This window comes from Gekko japonicus, unplaced genomic scaffold, assembly GCF_001447785.1.
Source record: "Gekko japonicus isolate JY-2015 unplaced genomic scaffold, Gekko_japonicus_V1.1 scaffold3952, whole genome shotgun sequence".
NCBI lineage: Eukaryota > Metazoa > Chordata > Lepidosauria > Squamata > Gekkonidae > Gekko > Gekko japonicus.
This window is the reverse complement of record NW_015167163.1, coordinates 72,943-93,774: the sequence shown is the minus strand read 5'-3', so window position 1 is coordinate 93,774 and position 20,832 is coordinate 72,943. Positions and strand designations below refer to the sequence as shown.

Sequence of the window (20,832 nt, the reverse complement as noted above, 5' to 3'; positions counted from 1 at the left end):
TTGCCAACTGTCAAGACAATCGCTAGTTCTGCACAGGCCTTTTAATGTATGACTCTGCCCTTTTTTGGTTCCATCTGCTTCTCCTCACTCGTATTTGTGTTTAGGTTTATCCCAACATATCCTGCCCTTTGTGCAACATCCTGCTATTGTCTAGCTGTACTCCCTTGGGAAACTCTGCCGATCTGCAAGGCTTTATACTGTAGCCACGCACTATTGAAGAACAATAGCAGGACCCCAGGGACTGGACAAGTAGCTCCGTCTGCCCAAGCAGGATCTGGGTTTTCCAACATGGCAAACTGCTTTTAGAACTGAAGGAACGTTCAAACTCAGATTGTGGCATGCTAGTGGGGAGCAGGGCAAGGAATGTCTCTTGCTTGAAGGAAAAAACGAACAGAATCTCTCTGGGTTGGCCCAAGTCTTAGGGCAAGTTGAAAACAAGCCTTTATGATCCCAACCTATGTTAGTTATTGGAAATATTCCTTGTAAAGTTTTAGAAAAATGTAGAGAAGCTCTCGAAATGTTGCACCTTCTCAATAGCCCTCTCTAATAACAAAGTTGACAAATGTCCAGAACAAAAATGTTATCCTCTTGGATAGCTGCCCAAATTGAAGGATGCCAGAAAAACAAACATAAACTCAACTGAGACCCCTTTTGTTGCTGTTATACATCAGGATTGCCAACTTTTGAAATTAAAAAAAAAAGGGCTTGTCCAGAGGTGGTCTGGAGGTGAACCTAGGGGGCAGAACTCAATAGTTGGAGGCAGGTCCACAGGGCAGCCCTGGGCAAAAGCTCATTTCTTATCTACGGCATGCAGCTAAATAGTACTAGGCTTTGGGAGGAGCAAACAGTTTTGTCCCTTTGTTTTCTGTCCCTCATTTAGTAGTCTAGGACTCATGGGTTAGTGGCAAATGTGCACCCTTCAGGATTAGATAAAATTGTACACTAGTAGCAAGTAATGAAATCCCAATGGCCTTCTAAAAGACCTTTTCAACCTTTACCCATTCTTTCTCTGCTCCAAATCATCCTACCAGGCCTTTGTGCTTCCATAGGATTTTAAACTGTTGGTTATACTTGCAAATGCATATCTGGAATCCTGGAAAGGGGGGGGGAGAGATAAAGAGTTTGGGAGGAACAGTTTGGAGTGGAGAAGGGATGGGTGGGGTTAAGCATACCCACCCTTCCCTGCTACAAATGTCTCCCCCCCCACACACCAAAAAAAAAAGCTTTAAGGATATTACACTCATTGTGCCACATTGAGCTGGTGGGTGTAATACATTTCCAGTGTAATGTGCATACCTGTGCTATAAATGCCAACACCATGTGAAAATATGGAAGTATATGCAGGACTCTTCAGTTTCCCAGACTTCTCGTTGGTGATTTCCAAACAATAGCAAAAATAAAAGCAAGTCCTCTCCCCCTTTTACCTGTGGTTTACCAATATTTATTTAATAGGTAAACTACAGGGTACCCATTTTTAAACTCCATGCTAAATGAGATACACATGTACACTGGTGTCACTGGAACTTCTGTGTCAATTGTGGCTTTTTGACTGTGCTAATTTTTCTATTCTGCCTAATATAGGAATTGGATTTCTCAGTTCTTGTAGCATGTCAGGATCAGGAATTTTGCAGTCTGTGATGCTTTAGTTCTGAAATGTTGCATGACAATCAAATGGCACATGTGCTTTAAAATGTGGATGAATTGGAGAGAAGAGTTTCCTTTGATATTAATAGCTCAACTACTTTGCTTGGTAGTCAGATAGTACGGAAGTGACTTGCTCATTTTGCGAGCTCTTCACAAACGTTCTTCACTTTATTTTCCTCTGCCAATACATAGAAAGTTTGGCTGCGCTCTGCTTGGGATATAGACAAAGATCGTTGGTGACTCGTTGGTCCATAGAAAAATTCCAGAAACAACACCATTATAATGCCCTCTTAGTTGGATAAAAAAAGGAAAGGGCAATCTAAATCTAATGAAGTTGATGAGGCATCCTGGATTCCCTTTTAGAATTCTGCAAACTAGGGGCTTGTGTGTGTTTGTCCTTCTTTTTTGTTTTTGGACTCAGCATCTGGCTTGAGGATTCTCAGAGTTTGAAAGATTGTACACTACTTTTTAAAAACTTTAAAAAAAATTAATATGTGTGTGCACGCTTCTGGGAGAACTCAGTCAAACTTGGTCCCTTTGCCTCTCTTTAGTCATATGGGAAATAACCTTCATATTTTTGGAGCATTGTCTATGAACACAGAGAAAGGGCGAAATAGATATAATGGAAGGAACGGGGGCAGTGAGGGAGTGAACGGACAGAAACATGAATGTTCCTGTGCTGGATGACTTGTTTGTCTTGACTTAGGAGGGGCCGGATTCCAGGGCTCTGGTGATGTAGTAGGAAACAGGAAAGCTGGTGTATACTTCCTACTTCGGAGCTGGTGTGAGTTCTTGAAGCAGCCATATTTCCATGCTGAAGTTGGAGGAGGGAGAGCCCCTGAATGCAAACCCACCCCCTTCGGTGCTTTCTGAACAGTCCGAGAGGGATGGAACTGGCTGATGAAATCTTTTGACCTGACAAACCTGTGTGTGTGTGTGTTGGAGGCAGAGACAAAAGGCCTTCCTCCTAAAGGGGAAAAGTGAAACACGGGTCAGGCCAACCTCCTCTGGCGCCAAGTTCTCTCTTTGAGCAACTGGATAAGCATGTCAGGAGTGCGCATCGTGTTGCAGAGACTCTTGGTGTGGGCGGCTTTCCTCTTACTGGAAGGTGAGTGACCAGAACGGGAGAGTCTCAGATGCAGTCAGTGGGGCAGAGTTCCCCAAGTGGAAGAGGCATTTCAAACCAGTAGCTGCATAAGCCTGTTGCAGTGAAACCGAAAAGGACTCTAGTAACTGATTGATACTGTCGGAAGCTTTTGTGGGCTGGAGCTGTCGTCCTCAGGATTCTTGGGTGGCAAATCCTAAGCGTATTTACCTGCCTGTAAAATCAATGGGTTTTAGTTCTAATGCTCAAGCTGTGCCTATTTACTGGGGACAGTCCCTGTTCTCTGGTCCCTGTCCAGGGTAAAACACAATCCCACAACTTTTCCCAACTTTTTTGTCTTTTGGAAATGCCTTGATAAAATGGTGCTGATGTGAACTTGTCGTCCTGCAGAGTTCAACAGCCTCCCCTGGGGCTGTAGCAGTCAAATATCTGAGTATGTGGTAAATACGTCTTTTCTCTAGTGCCTAGCCGTGAAGATGTATGTGCCGTGCAGCGCACAGCCTGCTGTGCTGCACCACGAGCTGTTAAGCTTGAACTGTTGAGAAATATTGTATGGCAATCTTGCTTTTCAAATATATTTTGACCTTAAAGGAGAAACCCTGACTCAGCTTTTAAGGCAAGACAGGACTCTGGCTTTTGCATAGTAAGAGCCATTGGCAATGTAATATCAGAAGGGATGGAGTTTCGAAAGCGTTTCTTTGTGAATGGGACTGTCAAAAGCATGCCCCTGTTTTTATATGTAAGGGCTGGGCTGAAAGATGTCAGTGGGAGCTTTGCTTATGGCACTGGCTGAACCACCCCCGTGAATTGCATACGGGGGAATCATCTTGTCTCATAAACAAGAAACTGCACCAGAAATGTGAACTATCCAGCACAGACGTACTTCTTTTTAAAAATGACATCCCAAGTCTCAACAGCAATTTTTAAAATAATTCTTATTCTTTTCTGCATGGTATTAAATATGTAAACACATAAAAATATAAACTGAAAACAGACTTTTATTGGGTGTTAGCAGAGCCAAAGAAATCCCTCTGTATTGTTTTGCACTTTGGATGCACAGTCTCATCTTATGCATCCAAGTTCCACCATGGAGTCTAAAAGGTTTCATAAATACTCTGTTTTCTTTAATGGCAGGTGGGAAGTGTGGATGACGCTGTGTGAATTTTGCCTCTCCCTGCTGCTACAAATTGTGTTTGTCTGTTATAGATAGGCTGGTGATATTCATGTATTTTTCCCCAGATATAATGAATATTATTGTACATGTAATTGCAGGCTACTTTAGACAACACTTGGGGCCTTCGGTTACAAAGGAAGTGAATCTGCCGGTTATACAAAATATGATTGTCCCAAAGCAACAAATTCCTTTACAACTAAGCTTGTTTCTTTTGATACAGGTGTCCTTTGCTTGGATTTCTGGTGTTTTGGGGCATGTTCTTAAGTTAGTGGCATCCCCGTCACCATGTACCTCTGTCCAGAGAACCACATAGTAATATCTGAGTGTCCTTTGAGGCTTTGGACTTCTAATTCTTGAAAAGCGCCCCCTTGCAGCATATAGCAAACTGCTTTCTCTCTGTATAGGAGTTTTTAAAGCAATTTATGACTCCGAGGTTTGCTGTTTCAAGGGGAAAATCAACGCTGCTTGTAAGGAGAAACCCTGACTCAGCTTTTAAGGAAAGACAGGACTCTGCCTTTTGCATAGTGAGAGCCATTGGCAATGTGATATCAGAAGGGATGGAGTTTTGAAAGCGTTTGTGAATGGGACTGTTGCTACAAATTGTGTTTGTCTGTTATAGATAGGCTGGTGATATTCATGTATTTTTCCCCAGATATAATGAATATTATTGTACATGTAATTGCAGGCTACTTTAGACAACACTTGGGGCCTTCGGTTACAAAGGAAGTGAATCTGCCGGTTATACAAAATATGATTGTCCCAAAGCAACAGATTTCTTTACAACTAAGCTTGTTTCTTTTGATACAGGTGTCCTTTGCTTGGATTTCTGGTGTTTTGGGGCATGTTCTTAAGTTAGTGGCATCCCCGTCACCATGTACCTCTGTCCAGAGAACCACATAGTAATATCTGAGTGTCCTTTGAGGCTTTGGACTTCTAATTCTTGAAAAGTGCCCCCTTGCAGCATATAGCAAACTGCTTTCTCTCTGTATAGGAGTTTTTAAAGCAATTTATGACTCCGAGGTTTGCTGTTTCAAGGGGAAAATCAACGCTGCTTGGTTTCCACTCTAGATTCTGGACATCTGGAGCAAATTTGCAAAGTGTGTTTAGATAATGTATTGGTTCCAGCTCATAGGCCTGAATGTGGCATGTATTGATAAGTGTCATGCACCCAAGCTGTATGGGAAAAGAGAGGAGGGCTTGGTGGTTAAAGCACCTGTGGGGCCTAGGGAAGGTCATAGGTTCAGTCCCAGATATCTCCAATTAAATAATCTGGTAGCTGTTAGAGAAAGTCCTGTCTCTGTCGGAAACACTTGTGTAACCACTCCAGTTAGAGTAAACAGTACTGAGCTAGAAGGACTGATGGTGTGCCTTGCAGTTTCATATGCTCAAGCAACCACCAAGAGACAGCTGCCTTGTTAGAGAAATGAACATCCTTTTTGCACACTTGGAACACTGATGACTCCTCCGGTGGCATCTGTTCTAGCCCACCACTGCTTTAAGTCCCACTAGGGTGGAAAAGAAATAACTCTTGTCTTTTTTCTGTACTGGCATCTGAAGCAGCTAGAAGAGGGAGGTATTTCCCATTAGGGAAGGGGGCACAGGAGGATCGGTTAACCCCTGGACTCCTAGAGCTGCACCCTCAGTCCAAACTGGGCCCTCTGTTGATACTTTTAGGGCCAAATTACACATCCCCGTGCCCAGAACTCCCGTGCCGTGTATAGTTTGATGAGCCAAAGTGAAAGAGCCACTTTTTGATTGCTTCATCCATCAAACTGAGAAGCTTTTCAGAGAGAAAAGGAAGGGGGTTGGCTTTGCTTACTCTGTGGACCCAGAATAAAACCAGAGACGAACTAGCAGCTGCTGAGACCAATGTGCTTGAGCCCTCTGAGAATGGTTCTACTGCAGTTACTGATCACCTGAGCCAATGGGACTGAATGAGTAAGAAATGCATGGTACTAGCACAGACTTCAATGGGATTAGTCTGGTTTCAGTAGTCTTGTGAACCACCTTATGTCCAGTGCAATCATTCGGGATATGAGTCACTTAACGCGAAAGGGACGGGGGGGGGAATGCTTTGTTTCTTGAGAAATAACTGGTAAAAAGCCGGAAATGCCAGAAATGATCCACAGAGGCACCTGTGCACGCTGCACATTCTTTTTCTTACACGCAATGTGACACATGGCAATGGAGGGGTGGGACTGAGCTAAAAATAAGAGTCTTCCACTTTTTTTGGGATGAGTTGAATGCCTCCTGCATTAAACCGGCTATCAAAATGACAATTTTTATGCCACTCAGAGGAATTTCTAGTGACTGTTTAATCCAATATTCAGAATCAGTAATAAATTGTCTCTGCAGGTTATCCTGCCCGTACTCACAACTGGTTTATCAGGATTTCCCCCCCAGGTATAGTATTCAGTCTGAGAGGCTTTGCGCCACTGACTTTCTCATAGTCTAACCTACCTCATGAGGTCGTGGTGAGGAGACAAGGAGGGGCAAACCATGTATGCTTTCTCAAGCTCTGGAGAATGGGCAGAAGGGAATGTATAGTAGGCAGAACAGACAGAAAAGTCTGGGGCATGACTGGCATGCCACCCACCACCTTTCTTCCCCATACACAGAGCAAGTGGGCAGATGGGTAATGTCTGCTGCTGTTTACCCACCAGCCCTTCTCCACTGTGGTAGCAGATTTCATACCACGCACCTCGCTTTCCTCTCCAGTGAGGTCCCAGGGTGGTTGACATTTTATAATTATCCTCATTGTATCCATTTTATCTCCCTGCTCAATGTTTTAATTGTTGTTTTTATGGTTTTGAATGTATTTTAGCTCTGGTTTTAATGGTTTTAATGATGTGCTTTTTGTTAAGAACATAAGAGACGCCAATGTTGGATCAGGCCAAAGGCCCATCCAGTCCAACACTCTGTGTCACACAGTGGCCAGAAATACCAGGTGCCATCAGGAGGTCCATCAGTTTTTTAAGACGGGATTTTATTATGTATGTTTTAATTTGTTACCTGCCTTGATGGCCGGTATGAGGGCAGAAAGGCAGGGTATGAAATTCGTGAAATAAAATAATAAAATAATAGAATAAAAGAACAAGCTGAGAAGCAGGTTAGGCAGAGCGATTGTGACTGGCCCAAAGTCACCCAGCAGGCTTTCATGGTGGAGTGGGGATTTGAACCTTGGTCTCCCTGATCCTGGTTTGACACCACTACACCATGCTGGCTTTCTAAGAGGGGAAGGTCCAGGGAAGGTGGAGGGCTGCCAGAGCTGTCCTGCAGAGAGACAGAGACAGAGAGACAGAGAGAGAAAAGGCAGGTGGCAGTGCTACCCAGTGTGGGGGGCAGAGATTGGCACTGGGAATTCCTAGGGTCCCGGGGCCCCAACATCTGCCCAGTGATAACAACTGCTGATGCTGACCCTGCTGTGTGGCTTCTCTTCTGCCCGTTCTGCTGCTGTCACACATGCCTTGGTTTTGTTGTTTAGTTTTTCACACCACATTTCAGAAGGGAGAACTCACTGGGCTGTCACTCAATTCAAGAAAGTTTAGTTGAGCATATGAGTTTTGCTTGATCTGCTAGGTAGATACTTCCATCTACATACATTTGTTCAATAGAACAATTGTTCTGAAGAAATAAAGCATCTTTTTGGTAGTTTGATGATGCATGCATAGGTTTTGCCAGCATCATCTTAGAAGGTGCAAGCGAAGAGGGCCCCACCAAAGCAGAGCAAAACAACAACAACAACAACAAAATGGGTCTATGGAGAAAGAGTTATTTTATTTAAACATATTGCCCGTATGTGTTTATTTCAGAGCCAGATACAATAGGAACTGCTTGATGCAAGTATACAGATCCCCCTGAACCAATGTAGGTGAAATGCATAGGGGCACTATATCTGAATAAAACAATTCATTTTCCCACTGCGCCGTTTTTTCTTTTCTTTTGCATCACCTTGGGAGAGGGACGCTCCCTTCTGTTGCTCATCTAGGAGGGAACACCACTTCTAAGGGATGTTTTCCAGCTACAGTTTTAAAAAAGCATTTTAATGCAAAACTCAGACAGCAAGTTAACTGAGGATATCTTATTAGTCATTAACATGTCTAAAATCAGTTAATATGATTACATGATGCAAGTCCTGGTTTATATGTTCCTTTGCGTTAACTTTGAACACATTTCCATCTGCCGTAGCTGTAGCAGAGACACAAGACAGCAGAATATAAATGTCTGGGGAATCTGAAAGGCAGCATGTGTTGAAATAGTTTGCCTGTGTTTTCTGCAAAGCTCTCAGGGACCCCCATGGCCTGCATTTTCCATTCGTGGTGGCTGGAAGTCTGTGGCTGACCATCCCTCTCGGAAGGGACAATGTCAGGAAGTTTTGCACAGGAAGCTCAGAGAGAATTGCTGTTTGTTACAACAAGAGTGGACTGGAGTCTCAGGAGGTGTAGATCAGCAGCATTTCATTCTTTAAACGGGGGGTGGAAGTGCAAGCATGCTATCACCTCTAAAAAAAGATTTTGCTGGGAAATGCGCATCTCAGTATTATCGGAGAGATAAAAAGACACCTAATTGTGTGCAGCTATTGAGCTAAAGAGGTTAAGCCTCTTGGAGGGACGGTTTCCCGGAGCACCCAAGGAAGTTATGGTCCACACTCTCTTGAAAAAACCATCCTTGGACCCGGCCGAATTGGCCAACTACCGACCGGTGTCCAATTTGCCCTATTTGGGCAAACTTATTGAGAGGGCGGTGGCATTACTGTTACAGGGCTATATGGAGGATGCTTCTGTCTTAGATCCCTTCCAGTCCGGCTTCCGCCCAGGTCACAGGACTGAGATTATGCTGGTCGCCCTGAATGACGACCTCTGAAGGCATCTGGATCGAGGTGGTGTGGCGGCACTGCTGTTGTTAGATCTGTTGGCCGCATTTGACACAGTTGACCACCAGTTGCTGACCCACCACCTCGCTGACATGGGGATTCAGGGGCTTGCCCTTCAATGGTTTGCCTCGTTACTCCAGGGTTGGGGACAAAGGGTGGCGATAGGGGATCAGCAGTCCCAGAGGCATCCCCTTGATTTTGGAATGCCTCAGGGGGCAGTGCTGTCCCTGATGTTGTTTAACATCTACATGTGCCCCCTTGCCCAGATTGCCCGGAGTAGTGGGCTTGGGTCTCACCAATATGCAGATGACACCCAGCTCTATCTGATGTTGGGTGGCGAGTCGAACTTTGCCCCAGATGACCTTCATTGGGTGCTGCAGACTGTGGCTGGTTGGCTCAGGCTGAGCTGGCTGAAACTAAACCCAGCGAAGATGGAGGTCCTGGGCCTGAGTCAGGTCGGTTCGGAGGGAGGTAAATCGGCTTTGGTGTTAACATAATCTCTGGCCTTTCTCAGACAGACCCCTTGAGTCACTGTGCCATATTTTTTTATACGCGTAGCTGCCAAACGAAAGCAAGAGAGAAATGTGGGCAGGGTCATGGATGCACCAGATGAATTTTACTCCAGAACGGACCACCGATTAGATGGGAATTCCAGTCCCAGGGGTTGCAAGCTGAGTACTTCATTCATGTAATAGACCAGCTCTTTGATATCTATTATTCATCACTAAGGTGAAATTGGAGGAGAGACAAAGTGCAGCATCCTGTATTTCAATGCAGGGCCTTTTAGCACATGAAGAGAGGAGTTCGAGGAAAGCTAGGATAAACAAGTGTCATGCGTTCCGTCAGCTCTTCACAACCCGCATTGGACAACATCCTGACATAACGTGGGCTTACCCTCCAAGGATCAGTTAACTGAAGGGGCATTAAAAATGTATTAGTGGCTTCCTAGCACAGCACACGCCTCTCAGCTAAATCCACTGAAAAGGCATGATTGGTTTGCACAAGGAAGCTAGGGACAACATCACAGTGCAATTTCGGTGGCGGCAACATCACAGTGCAATTTCAGTGGCGGCTCCTTTCTGGTGGAATAGGCTCCCGGAAGAGACTCGGGCCCTGAGGGACCTTGTAGAGTTCCGCAGGGCCTGCAAGACGGAGCTATTCCACCAGGCTTTTGAGTAGGAGCCGCCGCCACCATTATACCATCACCGTTCCACTATTATACCATCACCGCACCACTATTATCCAGTGGAGCGGGCATCATTGGGGGGAATGAGATGGCCCTGGGATGAAGAGCTGATGGCACTGCTGTGTGGAACTCTTGTTGTTCTGGGCCTATCCTTCCAGAACCCCATATTGTGATTAATGGATTTGTGACAACCAGAGCACTCGCACTTTATTGTATTGTATAAGATTGTTTTATTCTGTTTTTAACTGTTTTAACCTTGGCATACGTGCCTCTTCTGTTAGCTTCCCTGAGCCCACTCTGGGGAGGGCAGGGTATAAATTTAATAATTAATAAATAAATAAATAAGCCTGAAATCCTAAACACACTTACTAGGGAGTACACTTCCAATGGTACTTGTTTTTTGAGTATACATGTTTTGGATTGCACAGTACCAATTCTACTAATACTGGTAGTATTGCTGTTATTATTATTGCTGCTATTGTTGTATTACTGTTGTTATTTTAGCATTTATCTTTAGATTGTTTAGGTCATTTCAGCATTTATCTTTAGGTTGTTTCTTTTTAGGTTGTTCAAAGCTCACACGTTATTTCAGTATTTTTTACAACAGCACTGTCAGGTAGGATGGTATTATTATTCCCATATTACAGACAATAAAGAGACAAGGCTAGGAGACCATATCGCATGCCTTAGACAATCAGCTGTGGCCATGGACAAGGCAAGATTTGAGGCTTCCTGGCTAGGCTATTATTACTAAATAGATTTGGTGCTACCACTGAGAGAGCTCAGTCCTGTGGAACCAACCACTGGGATGCAGAGAGAGGAGGAGCATAAGCAGATGATCTTAAGCATGCGAGTAGGTTGAACCGATCGGTGGAAATGCAGACCTAATTAATTCATTTCTTCATTTCCCCAGGTTCAAAGTCCCATTCAGAAGAGTTTGCGCCACAAATAATTGACCACCCCTCTGACCTTGTGGTTGGACAGAACCAGCCTGCTACCCTGAACTGCCGTGCCACCGGAAACCCAGCTCCCACGATTGAGTGGTATCGCAATGGAGAGCGCGTGAAAACAACCGAAGGTGATGCTACATCCGAGCCTACCCTCCTGCCCGATGGGTCCCTCTTCTTCCTCCAACTCAGCCAGAAGAAGGGCAAGTCAGATGAGGGTGTGTACAACTGTGTGGCCAGAAACCACTTGGGCACCGCCATGAGCAAGAACGCCTCACTCTATGTGGCAGGTAAAGGCGCAGGCATTGTCTTGCGGCACTGAATACCAGGGAGGTGCTTTCATTTGTAGAGTAAACAATGAAGAAAACAGCCACGATGTATAATGAAAATATATACATGAGCACGTAAAGATTTTGTTTCATTGAAGAGGGAAGAATGTTTTGTGTCAAGTTCACAGATTACAATTGTTGACGTGTAAACTAATGTTATTCACGCAGCATACTTAGATAAAGCGGTCATGTGAAACGGGAGTATATGCAAATTCTGGTGTTTGGATGCGTACATCTTGACTACTTGTTGATGAAATACTACTCAATGCAAAACAGCAGTCTAAAATATATTTATTTTCGTTATACATCACGGCTGTTTTCTTCATTGTTTGCAACCTACCCGTGATCTCTCTGTTGTTTCTACATTCATTTGTAGTGTGGCAGAGCAATTTTGGCAAGCCTCTCTGAGCCTAAGCAAATGTGCAGATGGCATGCTCTTTTTGGAGTTGTGTGTATGTACATATGTGCTGTCAAGTCACAGCCGACTTGTGCTGACCCCAGCAAAGGGCTTTCAAGGCAAATGAGAAGCAAAGGTAGTTTGCCATTGCCTTCCTCTGCAAAGTCTTTCTGGGTGGTCTCCCATCCAAGTACCGGCTCTGCTTAGCTTCTGAGATCGGGTGAGATCGGGCAGTCCCGTACCATTCCACATTCCCTTCCTGGATTGTAGAATTTCAGAATTCAGAGATGTGTATGTTGATGGCAGAGTGGGTAGTATTGGTCTACAACTTCACCAATCAATATGAAAAATAGGGTGGAGGGCAGGCACTATTTTGCACTGATTGTGAAGGGCCAGAGTATGGGGCAGAGGTCAGAAGATACAAGATGCTGGGTCACACCAAGATCTATATTGCCCAGCGTTCTCTTGTCAAGATGGGCTAGTAGAACACCTTTGGAAGATCACAAAGAAGGCATGAAGGAAACCAGGGCTTTTTTTGTAGAAAAAGCCCAGCAGGGACTCATTAGCATAATAAGCCACACCCAACAGCAGAAACTCATTAGCATATTAGGCCATACCCCCATGCCTACCCTTGGCTTGCCCTGGCACCCTGCAGCTGCGGGGAGCCTCGGCTAGCCAGCCCTTGAACAGGCCAGGGAATTTAAATGCCTCCTCGATCCTTCCAGGGCCCCCCTGGCTGGCTGGCCTTGGAGTTGCTTGTGGGGGTTGCTCTCCAGGCCTTCCCTCTGTAGCCACACACGCAGAGGTTTTCGCTGTAGTGGGCATGGCCAACTCTGAAGCCAGCCGGAACTCCGTTCCTGTGCGTTCCTGCCCAAAAATACCCCTGAAGGAAACAGCCCTGTCCTGTTAGGTGCTTCCATGACTGGCAATACTTCCCCTGTACCTGACTATTCCGTTCACTTGTATTGCATAATAAGCTCTGATAGACCATTCTTCATGTGTTTGTCTCATCCTTTAAAAAAGCCACCTAAGCTCATGTTCGTGCCAACATAGTGTTGGATTCCATCAATGGAATATCTGTTGTGTGAAAGACTTCCATTTGACTGTCCACGATTTACTGTTAGATCATTTTAATTGGGTGAGCCCAAGTTTTATTTCCTGGCCCGAATCTGATTTGCCCAAATTGGGGAAGATATCAGGAGCCTCCTTTAGCAGATGCTCATAATCCTTCAGGGAGACCTATTTTTTTCCCCCCAGAGGGTAACCATGTTGGTCTGCAAGAGAAGAGCAAGATTCAAGTCCAGTAGCACCTTAGAGACCAACAAGATTTTCGGGGCATGAGCTTTTAAGAGTCAAAACTTCCTCCATCCTCTTTGTATCTGATGAAGGCAGCTTTGACGTTCAAAAGCTCTAACCCCTAAAATCTTGTTGGTATCTAAGGTGCTATTGGACTCAGATCTACCTGGTCTTTCTTTCAGAATGTATGGCTTCAAATATAGCCCTGCCACTCACAGTTCCCAGCCTGGAATGTGAACTTGAGTGGCTCTTAATCCTGATCTTCTTTCACAAGCATGCAGTGCCAAGAATGTAGATCTGGGCATGGAAAAATCCAACTTCTTTGGGGAAAACAGTTCGGCTTGTTGCCCGGTTGTGAATTGAGCTGACCAACAGGGATGTTTATTTCAATTAGTGCTCTTTCTTGCTCCCTCTCATGCCAAAGAAGCAGAGAATAAATAATGCCACCCACAAACTGGGAGCGACCGCAAAGAACGTATCTAGAAGACGGGCTCTTCTAAAGGGTATTCATTGTTGTTCTCCATTAGGGAGACTTTTTCTACTCATTCTTTCTCCCTTCTTTCTTACCCCGTATGCTACAATACTGGGTTACCATTGGGATGCTGAACACCACGCCAGTGCCCACCCCTGGACTTCATCAGTTTCCTCACCTTTGAGCTGACAATGTCTCCCTTGTAGGACTATAGAGCACTAATTACTGGTGCAATTAAAATCCTCTTCAATATGCAGGTCCAGCGACTCTCCAATTAACACTTCATTAATGATCCAGCTCCATTAGACTCCCTTGGCCTAGCATGAAGGCTCACGTCGGTGTTTGGCAGCTATAAATATTCATACAAGCAAAGATGGTTGGGGAGATGCGGCGCTATATTAGATGCACAGTGTGGGGCCGCATTTCAAGCAAATGTTCGCAGATAGTCTCTCTTCCTCTTCCTGGAAGTCTGGCGATGAAGCAGGTGCTTTGGGCTGCAAATTCCAGAGAGCGGCCTCCCTTTTCCTGTCTCCAAACCGTATCTCTGTGTGTCGACAAAAAATTATCAGCAGGAGAAGGAGGATGTTTTGGCATTTGGCTTCAGATATGAAAATGTTTACAAGATGATCGGCGTATCATACAGTAGGAGGTGGGAGACCAAGGGGGTGGGATTCGAGACGGCACCACGCCAGGTTACATTTGTAAGGGGTTTCATGTTGGGACAGTGCTTGACTATATAAGAACCCCCTTCAGGTAGCAGACTAGTTTCTCAGGGAGAAGGTTCTAACCTCCATCACACAGCTGTTGTTGTGAGGATCACATGAAGGGAGGCAGGGACCCTGGGGAGAATGATGCATGCCACTTGATGTGGCAAGGCGTGTGGGGGCAAGTGGATGCATGACTGACTCATGCTATCTGCACTATAAGCCTATGCTGTTATTTTAGTAATTTAGGTGTTTTGACCCCACTTTTCTCCATAGCAGGTACTACGGTCACCAGTGTTCCCTCTAAGCTGAGTTAATGTGAGCTAGCTCACAGTTTTTTAGCCTCTGGCTCACACATTCTTGTCTTAGCTCAGGAAGGATGGCTCCAGAGCCAACTAATTTATGCAGCAGCCAAATCACTCGCTCACAGCTTTAATGCCAGGAGCTCACAAAGTAGAATTTTTACTCACAAGACTCCGCAGATTAGAGGGAACATTGACGGTCACCATCTCCGGGTTGAGAAATTCCTGGAGATTTGGGGAAGGAGCCTGCGGAGGACAGGGTTTGGGGAGGGGAGGGGCCTCAGCTGGGTATAATGTCATAGTGTCCCCCTTCTAGTGTGGCAATTTTCTTGAGGGGGACTGATATCTGGAGATCAGCTGAGAGATCACCAGGCCACACCTGGAGGCTGGCAACCCTAGTGGGTACTCAAAGTGGATTATATCATTGTATGCCCTTTGTACATCACACACACACACACACACACACGCCTGTTTTCTTTTTTTCCTCAGAGGAAGTGTGTGTGTGTGTGTGTGTGTGTGTGTGTGTGTGTGTGTGTGTGTGTGTGTGTTAAGTGCCCTCAAGTAGCTTCCTACTCATGGTAACCCTATGAATTAACGACGACCTTCAAATTATCCTGTCGTTCACAGCCTTGCTCAGGGCTTGCAAACTGAAGGCTGTCAGGCTTCCTTGATTGAGTCAATCCATCTCTTGTTGGGTCCTCCTCTTTTCCTGCTGCCTTCAACTTTTCTTAACATTATTGTCTTTTCCGGTGACTCTTGTCTTCTCATAATGTGACCAAGGTATGATACTCTCAATTTAGTCATTTTAGTTTCTAGGGAGAGGGCAGGCTTGATTTGCTCTAGAACCCACTTATTTGTCTTTTCGGCAGTCCACAGTATCCGTAAAACTTTCCTCCAACACCACATTTCAAAGGAATCAACCTTCTTCCTGTCAGCTTTCTTCATTGTCCAACTTTCACACCCATACGTAGTAATGGGGAGTACTATGGTATGAATTGTCTTGAACTTGGTCACCAGCGACATATCCTTACAAGTGACATTTCTTCATCGTGTGCCCAGAATTGTGCCGAGGGTGGCTGAGCCCTGCCAACATCCACCCCACATTCCATACAGCAGTAAGGGTACAGCTGAGTACAGCCCAGCATCAAGGGAGTGCCATCTGCATACACCCCTGGCCACACTGCCAATGTGGCTGGCTTAGGCAAGCTCCCCTCATCAATAGATGCCTCAGACACTTGCCACATTTTCTAGCCTGTATCTTTTTTTTAAAAAATCTGTTTTTAAAAAACTTTTAACCTGGAATCAGTCTACCCTGCTTTCTAACTTGACCAGAGCTACAGCAAACTTCATACTCATGTCTTTAGTGAGGACCTTATCAGTGTACTCTGGCTCCTCCATTTTATCTTCACAACAACCCTTTTAGGTAGGTCAGGCTGAGAGAGAGTGACTGACCCAAGGACACCCAATAATTTGTGGGTCAGCTAGGGCTCAGCAATAGCGAGGACTCCTCAGGAGAAGAGGAGCCCCGTGTAGCCAGCCTCGAATAAACAGAGGTTGACCAGCAAGATAATGAAATGCAGGCTTGTCAGGATTCACAGCCTACAGCTGGTGCAGAGCCACCAGCCCTGATTCAGCAGGTGAACCTCAGTTAGTTATTCCCAGCCCACCAGTATCACCTACACCCTTACAGCACTGCAGACGGAGGCTGAGAACAGAGCTACAGACAAGATGGCAAAGTGCATGCCTCCTGGCCCAATGCCAGCTGCTTGCTGATGACAAAGATGAGTAGTTGCAGGATTACTTTTGACCTGTAAGCATGACCCTTAGGCATGGGGCTATAAAAACCAGACAAGAGAGGCTGTTAGGCATGGATGTGATGCGTATGTTAGATGCTAAGCCACTGACTGTGCCTTGGAAACCTGACCTTGGACTGAATTACCTTATCTAGCCTGACTTCTGGAATCCTGACTTCAGACTGCAAGACCTTGCCCTGCCTGATTTCTGAAACTTGGTACTCAGAGCCTGCACACCAGTACAAATGAGCTCCCAGATCTTAGTCTGACATTCTAATCGCTCTGGCACTTTCATCTATTTATTTCAGTGGGCTTAGAGGAACTGGCACTTTCATCTATTTATTTCAGTGGGCTTAGAGGAATAACTCTGCATAGGGTTGTACTGTAAACAAGGTTGTAATGTCAATGACAGTAGTGGCCACCTGAGTGTTTTGTTCTCCCAAGTCACAAACATTCACCATTGAAGAGGCATTGCTTGTCTACAGCCAGCTGGTTCCTCTTTCCATGAAAGCACAGTTATATTGGCAAGGTGCAGACATGTTTTTAGGCACCATAATGTGCTTAGAATTTCAAACAGAAGCCTCTGTAGTACCTAATCACACACCGTGGAGAAGATTTTGCTTCTCTGGTTCCATGATATCACAAGCAAGCCTGGGCTCCCTTAGCTTTCTTGCATCCCATAGTGATATACCCTGTTATGAATTCAGTTCACACCAACAATAGCTGCAATGAAGTTAGTGGGTATTGGCATTATGATCTTCCTAGCTGCTTTCCGGACTCAGTTGCCTTGACAACCATCCAGTGCTGGCCATTTTGGATTTCTCCCTTAGTTCTGACTTCAAGAGAGCTCATTGGTTGAGGCATGAGCAGTTTATAAAACCATTTTTTTATAGAAGGAGATACAAAAATATGTCAGTCAGGTAGATAATTCTTTTACCAAATTCACAGATATCATTTCAGTTGTTTTTTGGTCTTTTTCCTGCTGTAGTTGATGTACATGTATGGAAAATAAGGTCGTTTGAAATGCACTCGAACTGGGTTTCTGAACTGATATAAGGCCTTGCAGGAAAGTTGCTTTCTGAACCCTTTTCAGCCTTGTTCTTTATGAGTGATTTCAGTTCCAGAAGAATTTCTCTTTGAGATGGTTCCCTTTGTGGGAGAGTATTGTGGCATTTTTGTAGCCATTGTGGTATTTGAAAATATATAGACAGAGTGCAGGTAGGGGGAAATAGCCACTCCTCTAGGGCAGCAAATCTGCTATCCTCCATCAGATGGGGGGGAGGGAGGGAGGGAGGGGGGGAGAGAGAGAGAGAGAGAGAGAGAGAGAGAGAGAGAGAGAGCACCCTTCAACCTGAAGGCACTTCAGCCAATTCCCTGCAATGTCTTTCTTCTCTAGAACAAGAGAACAGAAACTCCTTAAAGACCAGCAAAATTCATTCCAGGATAAGCTTTCTAGAGTCAGGGCTCAGTTCAGCAGATGTATTGGAGTAATAATAATAATTATCATATGGGAGTGTGTGTAGTACTGGCTCAAAAATGATGGTCACAGAACAGATCGGAAAAAGAAGAAACGGTGAGGTAACTGCACTAGAAAATATTTAAATAATGATCACAACATTTATACAAAAATGTGTACCAAAAATCTGCATATACAAATGCACAAAGGCAGTTGAAAATGGTGAAATTGACGATGTTATTTCAACAGGTACGTATCAACAATTTCATTAATTTTCACCGATGTATCATAACATAGTTGCAAGAGATTAATTATACAAGCACTTTGCCCTAGGAACGTCCTTTCAGAGAATCTCTTGCAACTATGTTATGACAGACCAAGAGTCGCTGCTTTCATCCACATTCGGAAGAACATTCCGGAGATCATCGTCAATTTCACCATTTTCAACTGCCTTTGTGCATTTATATATGCAGATTTTTTGTACACATTTTTGTATAAATGTTGTGATCATTATTTAAATATTTTCTAGCGCAGTTACCTCACAGTTTTTTCTTTTTTCAGTGTGTGTAGTACTGCCAGAAGATTCTAGGATTGTCTGGCACCAGAAGTTCTAGCTCTTTAGCATTATGCAGCACATTTCAGAAGTGGTTTGCCACTGCCTACCTCTGCATCATGCCCCTGGTATTCCTTGGAGGTCACCCATCCAAATACTAGCCAGGGCCAACCCTGCTTTGCTTCCGACATCTGATGAAATCGGGCTAGCCTGGGCTAACCAGGTCAGGGGTGCATTGGAGTGTATGTCTGTGATGAAATGTGCTCTGACCCATGAAAGATTATCCTAGAATGAGTGTTGTTAGTCCTTAAGGTGCCACTGGACTCTGATTCTGTTCTGCTACTTCAAATACACCTACTCATCTGTTTTTCTTTCAGTGTCTGTTCCCCAAATGAATAATGTTTTTCCCCCTCATATACCTGTCCCCTTTCTTAACCTGGGGGGGGGCAGCTTCTCCAAGTTCCAGCAGAGCAATTGGAGAAAAACTTTCAAAAGTCATTATCACTCCATGGAGAAGACATCTACAGTAGTTTGAGAAATGCTGACATTCATTTATTATAACACCTAGCTCCAATACCCTTGGGCAAAACACCTCCAAATAATCAAATAATGCACTAGAAAGTCATATGTTGGTAACCTTCATGTTTTATGTGTGTGAGCTGCCTTGCATCAGAAAAGAAAAATCAAAATGTTGGGAAAAACTTTTTATTGTTTTTCTTTCTTGATCCCGACATGTTTCGCCTGTTGCTTCATCAGTGGATCTTTCATAACACAAGTTTACAGTCACCAGCTACTGCTGGTGTGGCCCTACTTCTTTACCTGTGAGCTGCGTTGGGCATTTTTTATGAAGAGGTGACCAGTAAAAGTTTTTTGCAGGACCAAATTTAAACACCTGGTTGGGAGGAATTTGAATTAGTTGCGCCTTCCAGGTGTTGAAATCCTTTTGTCTGCAGCAAGGATATGTGGTTCTGTATTAGTACTGAAGATCTTTCCTTGCTTGGTTGGGGTAGGAAGTTTCTTTGCGAAGCCATGACTGCAGTGAAATGGTGATAATTCCAGATGGGTAGCTGTGCTAGTCTGTAGCGGGAGTCCAATGGCACTCTTTTATTCATCTCCAAAGTGCCACTGAGCTCCTGTTTTGTTCTGGGTAACTGGAATTCTTTATGTCTTGGGCCTGTGAAGGAAAGCATAGCTTTTCTTTCTCTCTGTGTGTGCGTGTTCAGAAACAATCAGATTTTTTCAAAGTTAAAAATATCTAGCAATAACATCCTAAGGTACAATGTCTCCAGACTGCAGCCTGTAAGCACTTGACTCACGTCCTGGAGTTTTGATTATACCACCAAACATTCACATCCTCCAGGAGGGATGAATGCAGGAAACAGGCAAAGACTGATGAATGGCAAAGAAAAAGCCTTTCTCCTTCGATCTCCCGGGGCTTTGCCTCCTGACTTTGTTCCTGGCTCAGGTTGTCAGGGCGATTGTTCTGTTTCAGCTTGGCTAAGAAATGACGGCAGCGCTTCCAATGCTGGCCAAGTAAAAATAACCGCATTTGCTTTCATCTGTGCAGTTTATCACAGTTTGGAGAAGGGGGGTAGGGGTGGGGAAGCAAGTGATGTTCAGTGACTGCATGTACAGTCCAGGCAATTGACGCTTCGATAATGTTACCTCCAGTGGTTCTCTACCACATAGAAAGCACACATTTTGGATACTGCCTAAGTCTCTCCTTTCTTTTCCAGCATCACCTGCAAGGAGGTTATTTCCAGTAAAGCTCACCAATACCCAGAAAAGCCCTTTGTTAAAAAACAAAAAACTGCACCAACACCTTTTTAAAAATCATGTACAATTTATAAAAGTGCTTGCAAAATTATTTTTTTATTGATATCCCGTTTTCTGACCATATGGTACTCAAACCCAGCATGGTGTAGTGGTTGGATGAGAGCCAGGGTGTGGTTAGTGCTAATACATTCTGGTTTACCAAATACCCAATGGGGTGAAGCTGTCAACGCAGCAGTGTATTTGTACAATAGAGTACCCTCGACAGTCCCATCATCTTTGTACTTGATACGCAATACCCATTTGCATCCAACAGTTAGAATGTCAGAACAGGATTTGGGAGAAACAGGTTCGAATCCCCACTCTTCTAGGGAAGCTGGCTGGGTGACCGTGGGCTAGTCACACAGTCTCAGCCTACCTCACAGGGTTAATTGTGAGGATAAATGGAGGCGAGGAGAATAATGTAAACTGCCTTGGGTTCCCACTGGGGAGAGAGGCAGGGTATAAATGAAATAAGTCAATAAAGCCCCTTTATGGCATTTTAAAAATATTTTAAATATATATGGCATTTAAAAAATTAATACAAGAACTTGTGGGCACTCAATGAAATTGCTGAGCAGTCGGGTTAGAACAGATAAGTACTTCTTCACTCAAAGAGTGATTAACACATGGAATTCACTGCCGCAGGAGGTGGGGGAGGCTACAAGCATGGACAGCTTCAAAAGGGAATTAGATGAGCCTATGGAGCAGAGGTCCATCAGTGGCTATTAGCCACAAGGTATAGATAGGGGCTCTCAGTCTGGGGCAAGGGATGCTCTGTATTCTTGG

General features: G+C 44.6%; 1 protein-coding gene across 1 annotated transcript in view; it reads left to right on the top strand.

Annotated features, from left to right (window-relative positions):
- Nucleotides 1–2,584: 2,584 nt before the first annotated feature.
- Nucleotides 2,585–20,832, top strand: part of ROBO4 (roundabout guidance receptor 4) — a gene marked incomplete at its 3' end in the record, with an annotated part of 83,469 nt that continues 65,221 nt past the window's right edge. Inside the window, exons 1-2 of the mRNA XM_015413110.1 lie at nt 2,585–2,752; nt 10,896–11,219. Of these exons, the coding sequence (XP_015268596.1) occupies nt 2,689–2,752; nt 10,896–11,219 (388 nt within the window). The remainder of the gene's footprint in view (nt 2,753–10,895; nt 11,220–20,832) is intronic.